Here is a 13,832-nt window from a genome sequence, read left to right on the forward strand (position 1 = left end):
CAAATCAAAAACAATTAAATAAATCAGGACAAACACAGTGAAACAAAGAATTAAATAAAACATGACAAACACAGTGAACCAAATCAAAAACAATTAAATAAATCAGGACAAACACAGTGAGACAAATCAAAAACAATTAACTAAATCAGGACAAACACAGTGAAACAAATCAAAAACAATTAACTAAATCAGGACAAACACAGTGAAACAAATCAAAAACAATTAACTAAATCAGAACAAACACAGTGAAACAAATCAAAAACAATTAACTAAATCAGGACAAACACAGTGAAACAAAGAATTAAATAAAACATGACAAACAATGAAACAAATCCAAAACAATTAAATAAATCAGGACAAACACAGTGGAACAAATCAAAAACAATTAAATAAATCAGGACAAACACAGTGAAACAAATCAAAAACAATTAACTAAATCAGGACAAACACAGTGAAACAAAGAATTAAATAAAACATGACAAACACAGTGAACCAAATCAAAAACAATTAAATAAATCAGGACAAACACAGTGAAACAAATCAAAAACAATTAACTAAATCAGGACAAACACAGTGGAACAAATCAAAAACAATTAAATAAATCAGGACAAACACAGTGAAACAAAGAATTAAATAAAACATGACAAACACAGTGAACCAAATCAAAAACAATTAAATAAATCAGGACAAACACAGTGAAACAAATCAAAAACAATTAACTAAATCAGGACAAACACAGTGGAACAAATCAAAAACAATTAAATAAATCAGGACAAACACAGTGGAACAAATCAAAAACAATTAAATAAATCAGGACAAACACAGTGAAACAAAGAATTAAATAAAACATGACAAACACAGTGAACCAAATCAAAAACAATTAAATAAATCAGGACAAACACAGTGAAACAAATCAAAAACAATTAAATAAATCAGGACAAACACAGTGAAACAAATCAAAAACAATTAAATAAATCAGGACAAACACAGTGAAACAAATCAAAAACAATTAACTAAATCAGGACAAACACAGTGAAACAAATCAAAAACAATTAACTAAATCAGGACAAACACAGTGAAACAAATCAAAAACAATTAAATAAATCAGGACAAACACAGTGAAACAAATCAAAAACAATTAACTAAATCAGGACAAACACAGTGAAACAAATCAAAAACAATTAACTAAATCAGGACAAACACAGTGAAACAAAGAATTAAATAAAACATGACAAACAATGAAACAAATCCAAAACAATTAAATAAATCAGGACAAACACAGTGGAACAAATCAAAAACAATTAACTAAATCAGGACAAACACAGTGGAACAAATCAAAAACAATTAAATAAATCAGGACAAACACAGTGGAACAAATCAAAAACAATTAAATAAATCAGGACAAACACAGTGAAACAAAGAATTAAATAAAACATGACAAACACAGTGAACCAAATCAAAAACAATTAAATAAATCAGGACAAACACAGTGAAACAAATCAAAAACAATTAACTAAATCAGGACAAACACAGTGAAACAAATCAAAAACAATTAACTAAATCAGGACAAACACAGTGAAACAAAGAATTAAATAAAACATGACAAACAATGAAACAAATCCAAAACAATTAAATAAATCAGGACAAACACAGTGGAACAAATCAAAAACAATTAAATAAATCACGACAAACACAGTGAAACAAAGAATTAAATAAAACTTTGCGAACAGTGAAACAAATCAAAAACAATTAAATAAATCAGGACAAACACAGTGAAACAAATCAAAAACAATTAAATAAATCAGGACAAACACAGTGAAACAAAGAATTCAATAAAACATGACAAACAATGAAACAAATCCAAAACAATTAAATAAATCAGGACAAACACAGTGAAACAAAGAATTAAATAAAACATGACAAACAATGAAACAAATCCAAAACAATTAAATAAATCAAATACAAACACAGTGAACCAAATCAAAAACAATTAAATAAACCAGGACAAACACAGTGAAACAAAGAATTAAATAAAACCTGACAAACAGTGAAACAAATCAAAAACAATTAAATAAATCAGGACAAACACAGTGAAACAAAGAATTAAATAAAACCTGACAAACACGGTCAAACAAATCAAAAACAATTAAATAAATCAGGACAAAGTGAAACAAATAATAAAACACAATTGAATAAATCAGGACAAACACAGTGAAACGAAGTATTAAATATAACATGACAAACAGTGAAACAAATCTAAAACAATTAAATAAATCAGGACAAACACAGTGAAACGAAGAATTAAATATAACATGACAAACAGTGAAACAAATCTAAAACAATTAAATAAATCAGGACAAACACAGTAAAACAAAGAATTAAATAAAACATTACAAACAGTGAAACAAATAAAAAACAATTAAATAAATCAGGACAGTGAAACAAATAAAAAAAACAATTGAATAAATCAGGACAAACGCAGTGAAACGAAGAATTAAATATAACATGACAAACAATGAAACAAATCCAAAACAATTAAATAAATCAGGACAAACACAGTGAAACAAATCAAAAACAATTAACTAAATCAGGACAAACACAGTGAAACAAAGAATTAAATAAAACATGACAAACAATGAAACAAATCCAAAACAATTAAATAAATCAGGACAAACACAGTGGAACAAATCAAAAACAATTAAATAAATCAGGACAAACACAGTGAAACAAAGAATTAAATAAAACTTTGCGAACAGTGAAACAAATCAAAAACAATTAAATAAATCAGGACAAACACAGTGAAACAAATCAAAAACAATTAAATAAATCAGGACAAACACAGTGAAACAAAGAATTCAATAAAACATGACAAACAATGAAACAAATCCAAAACAATTAAATAAATCAGGACAAACACAGTGAAACAAAGAATTAAATAAAACATGACAAACAATGAAACAAATCCAAAACAATTAAATAAATCAGGACAAACACAGTGAACCAAATCAAAAACAATTAAATAAACCAGGACAAACACAGTGAAACAAAGAATTAAATAAAACCTGACAAACAGTGAAACAAATCAAAAACAATTAAATAAATCAGGACAAACACAGTGAAACAAAGAATTAAATAAAACCTGACAAACACGGTCAAACAAATCAAAAACAATTAAATAAATCAGGACAAAGTGAAACAAATAATAAAACACAATTGAATAAATCAGGACAAACACAGTGAAACGAAGTATTAAATATAACATGACAAACAGTGAAACAAATCTAAAACAATTAAATAAATCAGGACAAACACAGTGAAACGAAGAATTAAATATAACATGACAAACAGTGAAACAAATCTAAAACAATTAAATAAATCAGGACAAACACAGTAAAACAAAGAATTAAATAAAACATTACAAACAGTGAAACAAATAAAAAACAATTAAATAAATCAGGACAGTGAAACAAATAAAAAAAACAATTGAATAAATCAGGACAAACGCAGTGAAACGAAGAATTAAATATAACATGACAAACAGTGAAACAAATCCAAAACAATTAAATAAATCAGGACAAACACAGTGAAACAAATCAAAAACAATTAACTAAATCAGGACAAACACAGTGAAACAAAGAATTAAATAAAACATGACAAACAATGAAACAAATCCAAAACAATTAAATAAATCAGGACAAACACAGTGGAACAAATCAAAAACAATTAAATAAATCAGGACAAACACAGTGAAACAAAGAATTAAATAAAACTTTGCGAACAGTGAAACAAATCAAAAACAATTAAATAAATCAGGACAAACACGGTGAAACTAAGAATTAAAAAAAACATGACAAACAGTGAAACAAATAAAAAAACAATTAAATAAATCAGGACAAACACAGTGAAACGAAGAATTAAATATAACATGACAAACAGTGAAACAAATAAAAAACAATTAAATAAATCAGGACAAAGTGAAACAAATAAAAAAACAATTGAATAAATCAGGACAAACACAGTGAAACGAAGAATTAAATAATACATGACAAACAGTGAAACAAATCTAAAACAATTAAATAAATCAGGACAAACACAGTAAAACAAAGAATTAAATAAAACATTACAAACAGTGAAACAAATAAAAAACAATTAAATAAATCAGGACAGTGAAACAAATAAAAAAAACAATTGAATAAATCAGGACAAACACAGTGAAACGAAGAATTAAATATAACATGACAAACAGTGAAACAAATCTAAAACAATTAAATAAATCAGGACAAACACAGTGAAACGAAGAATTTTAAAAAACATGACAAACAGTGAAACAAATCTAAAATAATTAAATAAATCAGGACAAACACAGTGAAACGAAGAATTAAATATAACATGACAAACAGTGAAACAAATCTAAAACAATTAAATAAATCAGGACAAACACAGTGAAACGAAGAATTAAATATAACATGACAAACAGTGAAACAAATCTAAAACAATTAAATAAATCAGGACAAACACAGTGAAACGAAGAATTAAATATAACATGACAAACAGTGAAACAAATAAAAAACAATTAAATAAATCAGGACAGTGAAACAAATAAAAAAAACAATTGAATAAATCAGGACAAACACAGTGAAACGAAGAATTAAATATAACATGACAAACAGTGAAACAAATCTAAAACAATTAAATAAATCAGGACAAACACAGTGAAACGAAGAATTTTAAAAAACATGACAAACAGTGAAACAAATCTAAAATAATTAAATAAATCAGGACAAACACAGTGAAACGAAGAATTAAATATAACATGACAAACAGTGAAACAAATCTAAAACAATTAAATAAATCAGGACAAACACAGTGAAACGAAGAATTAAATATAACATGACAAACAGTGAAACAAATCTAAAACAATTAAATAAATCAGGACAAACACAGTGAAACGAAGAATTAAATATAACATGACAAACAGTGAAACAAATCTAAAACAATTAAATAAATCAGGACAAAGTGAAACAAATAAAAAAACAATTGAATAAATCAGGACAAACACAGTGAAACGAAGACTTAAATATAACATGACAAACTGAAACAAATCTAAAACAATTAAATAAATCAGGACAAACACAGTAAAACAAAGAATTAAATAAAACATTACAAACAGTGAAACAAATAAAAAACAATTAAATAAATCAGGACAGTGAAACAAATAAAAAAACAATTGAATAAATCAGGACAAAGTGAAACAATGATGAAACCCTCACCACTACCTGCAGTCCCTGCATCCTCAACACTGTCTACATGAACTGCATCCTCAATGCTGCCTACACTTGCTGCATCCTTAATGCTGCCTGCACTCCCTGCATCCTCAATGCTGCCTGCACTCCCTGCACCATCAACACTGCCTGCACTCCCTGCACCATCAACACTGCCTGCACTCCCTGCACCATCAACACTGCCTGCACTCCCTGCACTCCATGCACCCTCAACGCTGCCTGCACTTGCTGCATCCTTAATGCTGCCTGCACTCCCTGCATCCTCAATTCTGCCTTCACTCCCTGCACCCTCAAAGCTGCCTGCACTCCCTGCACCATCAAAACTGCCTGCACTCCCCGCAGCCTCAATTCTGCCTTCAATCCCTGCACCCTCAATGCTGTGTGCACTCCCTGCACCCTCAATGCTGCCCTCACCCGCTGCACACTCAATGCTGCCTGCACCCACTGCACCTTCAATGCTGCATGCACTCGCTGCACCCTCAATGCTGCACACATTCGCTGCACTTCAATGCTGCATGCACTCGCTGCACCCTCAATGCTGCCTCACTCGCTGCACCCTCAATGCTGCCTATACTCACTGTACCCTCAACGCTGCATGCACTCGCTGCATCCTCAATGCTGCATGCACTCGCTGCACATTCAATGCTGCCTGCACTCGCTGCACCCTCAATGCTTCCTCACTCGCTGCACCCTCAATGCTGCCTACACTCACTGTACCCGCAATGCTGTATGCATGAGCTGCACCCTCAATGCTGCATGCACTCGCTGCACCCTCAATGCTGCCTGCACCCACTGCACCTTCAATGCTGCATGCACTCACTGCACCCTCAATGCTGCATGCACTCGCTGCACATTCAATGCTGCCTGCACTCGCTGCACCCTCAATGCTGCCTCACTCGCTGCACCCTCAATGCTGCCTACACTCACTGTACCCTCAATGCTGTATGCACGAGCTGCACCCTCAATGCTGCATGCACTCGTTGCACCCTCAATGCTGTCTGGACTCGCTGCACCCTCAATGCTGCATGCTCGAGCTGCACCCTTATCACTGCCTAGTGCCTATACTAGGTGCATCCTCACCACAGCCTGCACTCACTCCACCCAAACCATTGTCTGCACTCACTACCCCTCACCACTACATTCCACATTCTTGAATTGCTCTTGAATTGCACTTGTATTGTTCTATAATGTATCGTACAGGTATGTACTGCGCTTGTATTGTTCTATAATGTATCGTACAGGTATGTACTACGCTTGTATTGTTCTATCATGTATCGTACAGGTATGTACTGCGCTTGTATTGTTCTATAATGTATCGCACAGGTATGTACTGCCCTTGTATTGTTCCATAATGTATGGTACAGGCATGTACTGCACTTGTATTGTTCTATAATAATGTATGGTACAGGTATGTACTGTGCTTGTATTGTTCTACAAGGTATCATACAGGTATATAATGTACTTGTATTGTTCTATGATGTATTGTGCATGTATATAATGTAGTTGTATTGTTCTATAATGTATTGTGCAGGTATATAATGTACTTGTATTGTTCTATAATGTATTGTACAAGTATATAATGTACTTGTATTGTTCTATAATGTATTGTGCAGGTATATAATGTACTTGTATTGTTCTATAAATGTATTGTACAAGTATATAATGTACTTGTATTGTTCTATGACGTATTGTGCACGTATATAATGTAGTTGTATTGTTCTATAATGTATTGTGCAGGTATATAATGTACTTGTATTGTTCTATAATGTATTGTACAAGTATATAATGTACTTGTATTGTTCTATGACGTATTGTACAGGTAGATAATGAACGAACGAACGAACTGAACCGTGGAGTCCACGCATCCGATGTCAAAAATAGTTGGTGGTTGGTTTCAGTAAGCCGACATGCAAATCCTATTCAGATTGCAGGTCAATCGGATGAAATAGAGGATTTTAGAAATTTAAGAATAGTGGTTGACCTTAGGCCTATGTTGACCTTTTGGCCAATGTTGATCTCAAAAATAGTTGGTGTTTGAATTCAGTTTGCTGCTATGAAAATCCTATTCAAATTTCAAGTCAATCGGATGAAAATTGAGGATTTTAGAAATTAGAAATGGTTACTGACTTTTGGCCTATGCTGACCTTTTGGCCTATCCTGATCTCAAAAATAGTTCGTGGTTGAATTCAGTTAGCTGATATGAAAATCATATTCAAATTACAAGTCAATCGGATGAAAATTGAGGATTTTAGAATTTGAAAAAAGTGGTTGACCTTTGGCCTATGTTGACCTTGTGACCTATGTTGATCAAAAAAATAGTTAGTGGTTCAATTCAGTTAGCTGATATGTTAATCCTCTTCAAATTTCAAGTCAATCGGATGGAAATTGAGGATTTTAGAAATTGTTGTTGACGTTTGGCCTATGTTGACCTTTTGGCCTCTGTTGACCTCAAAAATAGTTGGTTGCATTCAGTTCGCTGATATGAAAATCCTATTCAAATTTCAAGTCAATCGGATGAAAATTGAGGATTTTAAACATATGAAAAAGTGGTTGACCTTTGGCCTATGTTGACCTTTTGACCTCAAAAATATAAAGGATTTTGTCTGACCACGAACTTGACCACTTGGTGAAGTTTCGTGAAGATCGGTTTCAAATTGTGACCTGCAGGTAAGTGTAAGTGAGTGGACAGACAAACAGACAAACACACACATGCACCTCGATCTGGACCACCCCCCGCAAGCAGCTCTGCCTCCGCGTCGAGGCCGCCTCCCGGCGGTCAGACCCCCGGCACCCCCCAGCCCGCCGTCCCGCTACCCCCCAGCCCTGCACGCATCGCCAGGGGGCGTTTCGGCCGGGTCATCCGGCTTCCCCGCAAGCTCACCCTTCAGGTGCGCGGGAATTCTGGGGGGGTGCGTGTGGCGGGTGCAAGGGGCAATAATTCCGCGCACCAGTGGGTGGCGCGAGCGTCCAGGCGGGGAACTAAAATGCATGCCCCGCCTTTCGACCGATCGGCCACGCCCGGGGGCAAGGCGTGGCCTCGGGACATATATGCGGGCTCTAAGCTCGAGCCCGCCCAGTGCTGAAGTGCGAGCTCTGAATAAAGACTCTTGTTGTACCAACGCGTTGTGGCCTACCTCTCTGGCAATCGAGTCGTGTGTGCGCAGCACCACAACCTCACCTTTCATTGTTACTTGCATTTATTTTCATTAAATCATTATTTGTCGAATTTTACTTTCCTTGTATTGTGGATTTTTCTGTCCCGTCTCTGTGTCTGTGGGGATCGGATAACCCCTGTGTGTGTTCCCGATCCGGTAAGACCTCGAACCTTCCCGTGCGTGTCACTACCGCCAAGTTGGGTATACGCCTCGGAGTTAAAGCTCGTTTTGGCCATTCGTCCTCTTGAGGTCTTAACCCCGGGGACACGACACAATTAATATATATATATTTATTTGTGTGTGTGTGTGTGTGTGTGTGTGTGTGTGTGTGTGTGTGTGTGTGTGTGTGTGTATATACTGTATATATATTGTTACGGATTCGGAGCGGCACTCCCGTTACCAAGGGGGTATTAGTCCCTCGTCCTTTAAGCTGGCCGTCTCCGTTCCTGGAAACTATAACGCTCCTTTGCGGGCAAGATTGGCCAGGGTGACAACATTATATATAATATTATATATAATTTTAAAGCAAAAACGATATCACTTTGGTGGATATTGTTTCGAAAGTCATTAACTACACCTATTGGCCGATGTATAATCCAAGTTTCAGCTCATTTCAATGTATAGTCCTTGAGATATGAGCGCCAACACATTTTGGGCGGAAGGATGGACGGACAGACACCAAAGTGATTTCAAGGGTTTTATGAATAAAACTCAAGAATGCATAAACGGACGTTGCTGAAACTTGGAACATATTACCAGAATGTACAAAGTATTTACTTCTGAAATCTGCAGCCGATTTTGTCCAGTAGAAGCCGAGAAATGTGTTTTCAGTCTCCATGTTAAAGCTACATCCAGAGAAACGATCCCATATACAAAGGGAGGGGGGGGGGGGATTGTGCTTCTCTTTGATTCTCATGCATTCCTAATCCTGACCCATGTGCAAACATAATTCCAAAAGCAAAGTCTGACCAACTATCCCATATTTTCAGACATACCCTCGGAATGCCGGAAAGATGAGGGCTCCTCATACCGCGGGACAATGTCAACGACCAAGCGTGGTTTCACATGCCAGGCATGGGCCTCAGAGAGGCCCCACAAACCAAGGTGAGGCTGCATCGAGGGACAGAAGAACTCGGCCTATCCGAATAATGTCTCATGGTTCTTTCTCGCTCTCTCTTATAGATAACTAGCCGAAAGCACCCGGCGTTGCCCGGGTTCTTTTTGAATGAATTTATTACGATAATTCAGCTTTTACTCGTGGCCGTAGAAGATTGACTACTATAATTCAGCTCGGCTTTTAATTGTGAAATGGGCACAGCTCGGCCGAAGTGGCCTCGACCGGCCTCACCACCTAGCCTATAACCTTCCCGGGGCCTGTCCCAACATTTTTAGTTCTTTTTGAATGAATTTATTACTATAATTCAGCTTTTACTCGTGGCCATAGACGATTGACTACTATAATTCAGAGAATCAGCTTTTAATTGCGAAATGGGCCCAGCCCGGCCAAGGTGGGCCCCGTCCGGCCTCGCGACCTAGCCTATAACCTTCCCGGGGCCCGTCCCGACATTTTTGGTTCTTTTTTTAATGCATTTACTTCTATAATTCAGCTTTAACTCGCGGCCGTAGAAGATTGACTACTATAATCTAGCTCAGCTTTTAAATGTGAAATGGGCCCAGCCCTGCCGAAGCGGCTTCGACCGGCCTCGCCACCGAGCTGATAACCTTCCCAGGGCCCGTCCCGACATCTTTGGTTCTTTTTGAGTGAATTTACTACCATAATTCAGCTTTTATTCGCGGCCGTAGAAGATTGACTACTATAATTCAGCTTTTACTCGCAGCCGTAGAAGATTGACTACTATAATTAAGCTCAGCTTTTAATTGTGAAATGGACCCAGCCCGGCCGAAGCGGCCTCGACCGGCCTCACCACCTAGCCTATAATCTTCGCGGGGCCCGTCCCAACATTTTAAGTTCTTTTTGAATGAATTTACTACTATAATTCAGCTTTTACTCATGGCCGTAGACGATTGACTACTATAATTCAACTCAGCTTTTAATTGCGAAATGGGCCCAGCTCGGCCGAAGGGGACCACGACCGGCCTCGCCACCTAGCCTATAACCTTCCTGGGGCCTATCCCAACATTTTTCGTTCTTTTTGAATGAATTTACTACTATAAGTCAGCTTTTACTCGTGGCCATAGACGATTGACTACTATAATTCAGCTCAGCTTTTAATTGGGAAATGGGCCCAGCTCGGCCGAAGCGGCCTCGACCGGCCTCGCCACTGAGCCTATAACCTTCCCGGGGCCCGTCCCGACATTTTTGGTTCTTTTTGAATGCATTTACTACTATAATTCAGCTTTTACTCGTGGCCGTAGAAGATTGACTACGATAATTCAGCTTTTACTCGCGGCCGTAGAAGATTGACTACTATAATTCAGCTTTTATTCGCGGCCGTAGAAGATTGACGACTATAATTCAGCTGAGCTTTTAATTGTGAAATGGGTCCAGCTCGGCCGAAGCGGCCTTGACCGGCATCGCCACCTCGCCTATAACCTTTCCAGGGCCCGTCACAATATTTTTAGTTCTTTTTGAATGAATTTACGACTAGAATTCAGCTTTTACTCGCGGCCGTAGACGATTGACTACTATAATTCAGCTCAGCTTTTAATTGCGAAATGGGCCCAGCCCGGCCGAGGTGGGCCTCACCCGGTCTAGCCACTGAGCCTACAACCTTCCCGGGGCCCGTCCTGACATTTTTCTTTCTTTTTTAATGCATTTACTACGATAATTCAGCTTTAACTCGTGGCCGTAGCAGATTGACTATTATAATTCAGCTCAGCTTTTAATTGTGAAATGGGCCCAGCTCGGCCAAAGCGGCCTCGACCGGCCTCACCACCTAGCCTACAACCTTCCCGGGGCCCGTCACAACATTTTTAGTTCTTTTAGAATGAATTTACTAATATAATTCAGCTTTTACTCGTGGCCGGAGACGATTGACTACTATAATTCAGTTCTGCTTTTAATTGCGAAATGGGCCCAACTCGGCCGAAGCGGCCTCGACCGGTATCGCCACCTAGCCCATAATCTTCCCGGGGCCCATCCCAACATTTGTTATGGTGAAAGAGATGGTGAAAGAAGTCTCTACGAACCCCAGAATGTCATCACGGGACCTACAGGTAGCTCTTGCCACTGTTGATGTCAAAGTGCACGAGTCTACCATTAGAAAGAGGCTGCACAAATTTGATCTACTTGGGAGGTGTGCCAGGAGGAAACCTTTGCTGTCCAGAAAGAACATCAGGGCAAGACTAAAGTTTGCCAATGAACACCTCGGCAAAGACCAGCACTTCTGGAACAATGTGCTCTGGACAGATGAGTCAAAGGTAGAGCTATTTGGCCACAGTACCAGAAGACATGTTTGGCGAAAACCAAAGACAGCATTTGACCACAAGAACCGGATACCAACTGCAAAGCATGGTAGTGGAAATATTATGGTTTGGGGCAGCTTTGCTGCATCAGGGCCTGGGCAGCTCACCATCATAGGATCCACGATGAATTCTTCATTGTACCAGAGGGTGCTTGAGGATAATGTGAGTCCATCTGTCGGAAATTTGAAGCTCAACCGAAGATGGACCTTGCAACATGACAATGACTCTAAACATACCAGTAAACCCACCAAGGCATGGCTGAAAAGAAAGAAATGGAGGGTTCTGGAAAGGCCAAGTCAAAGCGTGGATCTAAATCCCATCGAGGTGTTGTGGGGGGATTTGAAACGAGCTGTGCATGCAAGAAACCCCTCAAACATTGCATAGCTGAAAGAATTCTGCATGGAGGAGTGGGCAAAAAATTTCTCCCAGTCGATGTCAGAGACTGGTAGACAGTTATAAGAAACGCCTACTTGAGCTTGTTTCTGCCAAAGGGGTCAATACCACCTATTAAAGCCAATGGTGTACTTACTTTTTCCACATGCGAAATTTGCATTTATGTTTATTTAAATTATACAATGGACTACAAAATGTAAATGTTTCATGATATTTGTTATATTGTATCACCTTTATCTATCAATATTGTTGAAATGAAGATCAAATAGCTGCATGTTGAAATATGTTGAAAAAGTCAAAACTTTACACGGGGTGTACTTACTTTTTCACGTGACTGTACATAGATGAATGAACTGACAGTAGGGGACACCTGGATACAACAAGGAAAGGAGTGAACGAACAGGAAAAGACGAGAGTGGAGGGAAACAGAAAACACTGCAATCTGAAACTCATCGGTTTGGGCTAGGAAGGGTTAATGTGGGTCATAAAGATTGTGGGTCATGATGTGGGATGACATGAGATGATGGTGCAACGCACATTTGAAAACCCAGGAGGCAAGAGTGGGATAGCATAGCTTTTGGAAGGTGGTTTTGTGATGGACAAAACAAAGGAATTAAGGTGTGCAGTTTTCCTGGATGCTGGAAGCTTAACCAGGAGTGGGGTACTGGAATAATGCGTGCATCCTGGAATAGTTGGGAGGGTCGCACGATCGGGAGAGCAGATCGAGTTGAACGAGTGGAGAGGTGGTAAAAAACAACACCAAAAACAGGCCACCACCCTGTCTGTGATACGAGTGGTCTCACAATACATGTGCTGTAGAATTTGAAGAAACAGACCTTCACATTTGGTCTCATCGTGGGAGATTCCAATATTTTTGAGATCTTTAGATTCCACCAAATCCAATAAAAGCGATGTGATGGTGAGGCCAAGCCCATAGGGGAGAGTAGTACTACTTACATGGAGCTATGGACAAAGGCCTTGTCGGCTAGTGAGTATACAATAACGATGGTTCTGACTGCAAGATATGACTTTAAACGATGGAGGCTGCCCAGTCTGCAGTTGACTCTGGAGGGCAGATTTGCTACGTGGTCAGCCCAGGAAAGGTCGTGGCTGATGGTGAGGCCGAGTTGTTCAAGAGAATGAGCAGCATCCATTGGATGACCAAGAAAATACATAAGTACGTTAGTTTGATGATTCTTCTGGAGCGACAGGTGTGACTGCGAGATATTTCACGACTCTGGGTTTTATTTTTGGATAAACGTGTCTTCATATCAACAAATGTGTCACATTATCGTTTGTGACCTGCATTGTGCAGGTACAGCCCAACGAGCCACCCCGACGCTGGGCTGGAGGTGAACTTTTGCCGAAACCCTGACCACGACGAAGATGGACCTTGGTGTTACACCACCGATCCCTCGGAGAGGTTCGACTACTGCAAAGTGCCCGTCTGTGAAGGTGGGACTCGTCACATTATGGCGTGAATGGCTCACACACCACACTACCTACTCCACATACCACACTACTCCACACACCACACTACTCCACACGCCACACTACTCCACACACCACATACTCC

General features: G+C 38.5%; 1 protein-coding gene across 1 annotated transcript in view; it reads left to right on the forward strand.

Annotated features, from left to right (window-relative positions):
• LOC137428023 (plasminogen-like) overlaps positions 1–13,832 on the forward strand; it is a 387,719-nt gene that overhangs the window by 9,292 nt on the left and 364,595 nt on the right. Inside the window, exons 4-5 of the mRNA XM_068117937.2 lie at positions 9,427–9,541; positions 13,572–13,711. Coding sequence (XP_067974038.2) covers positions 9,427–9,541; positions 13,572–13,711 — 255 coding nt within the window. The remainder of the gene's footprint in view (positions 1–9,426; positions 9,542–13,571; positions 13,712–13,832) is intronic.

The sequence above is a fragment of the Myxine glutinosa genome, chromosome 5, assembly GCF_964187855.1.
Source record: "Myxine glutinosa chromosome 5, kmMyxGlut1.1, whole genome shotgun sequence".
In the NCBI taxonomy this organism is placed as follows: domain Eukaryota; kingdom Metazoa; phylum Chordata; class Myxini; order Myxiniformes; family Myxinidae; genus Myxine; species Myxine glutinosa.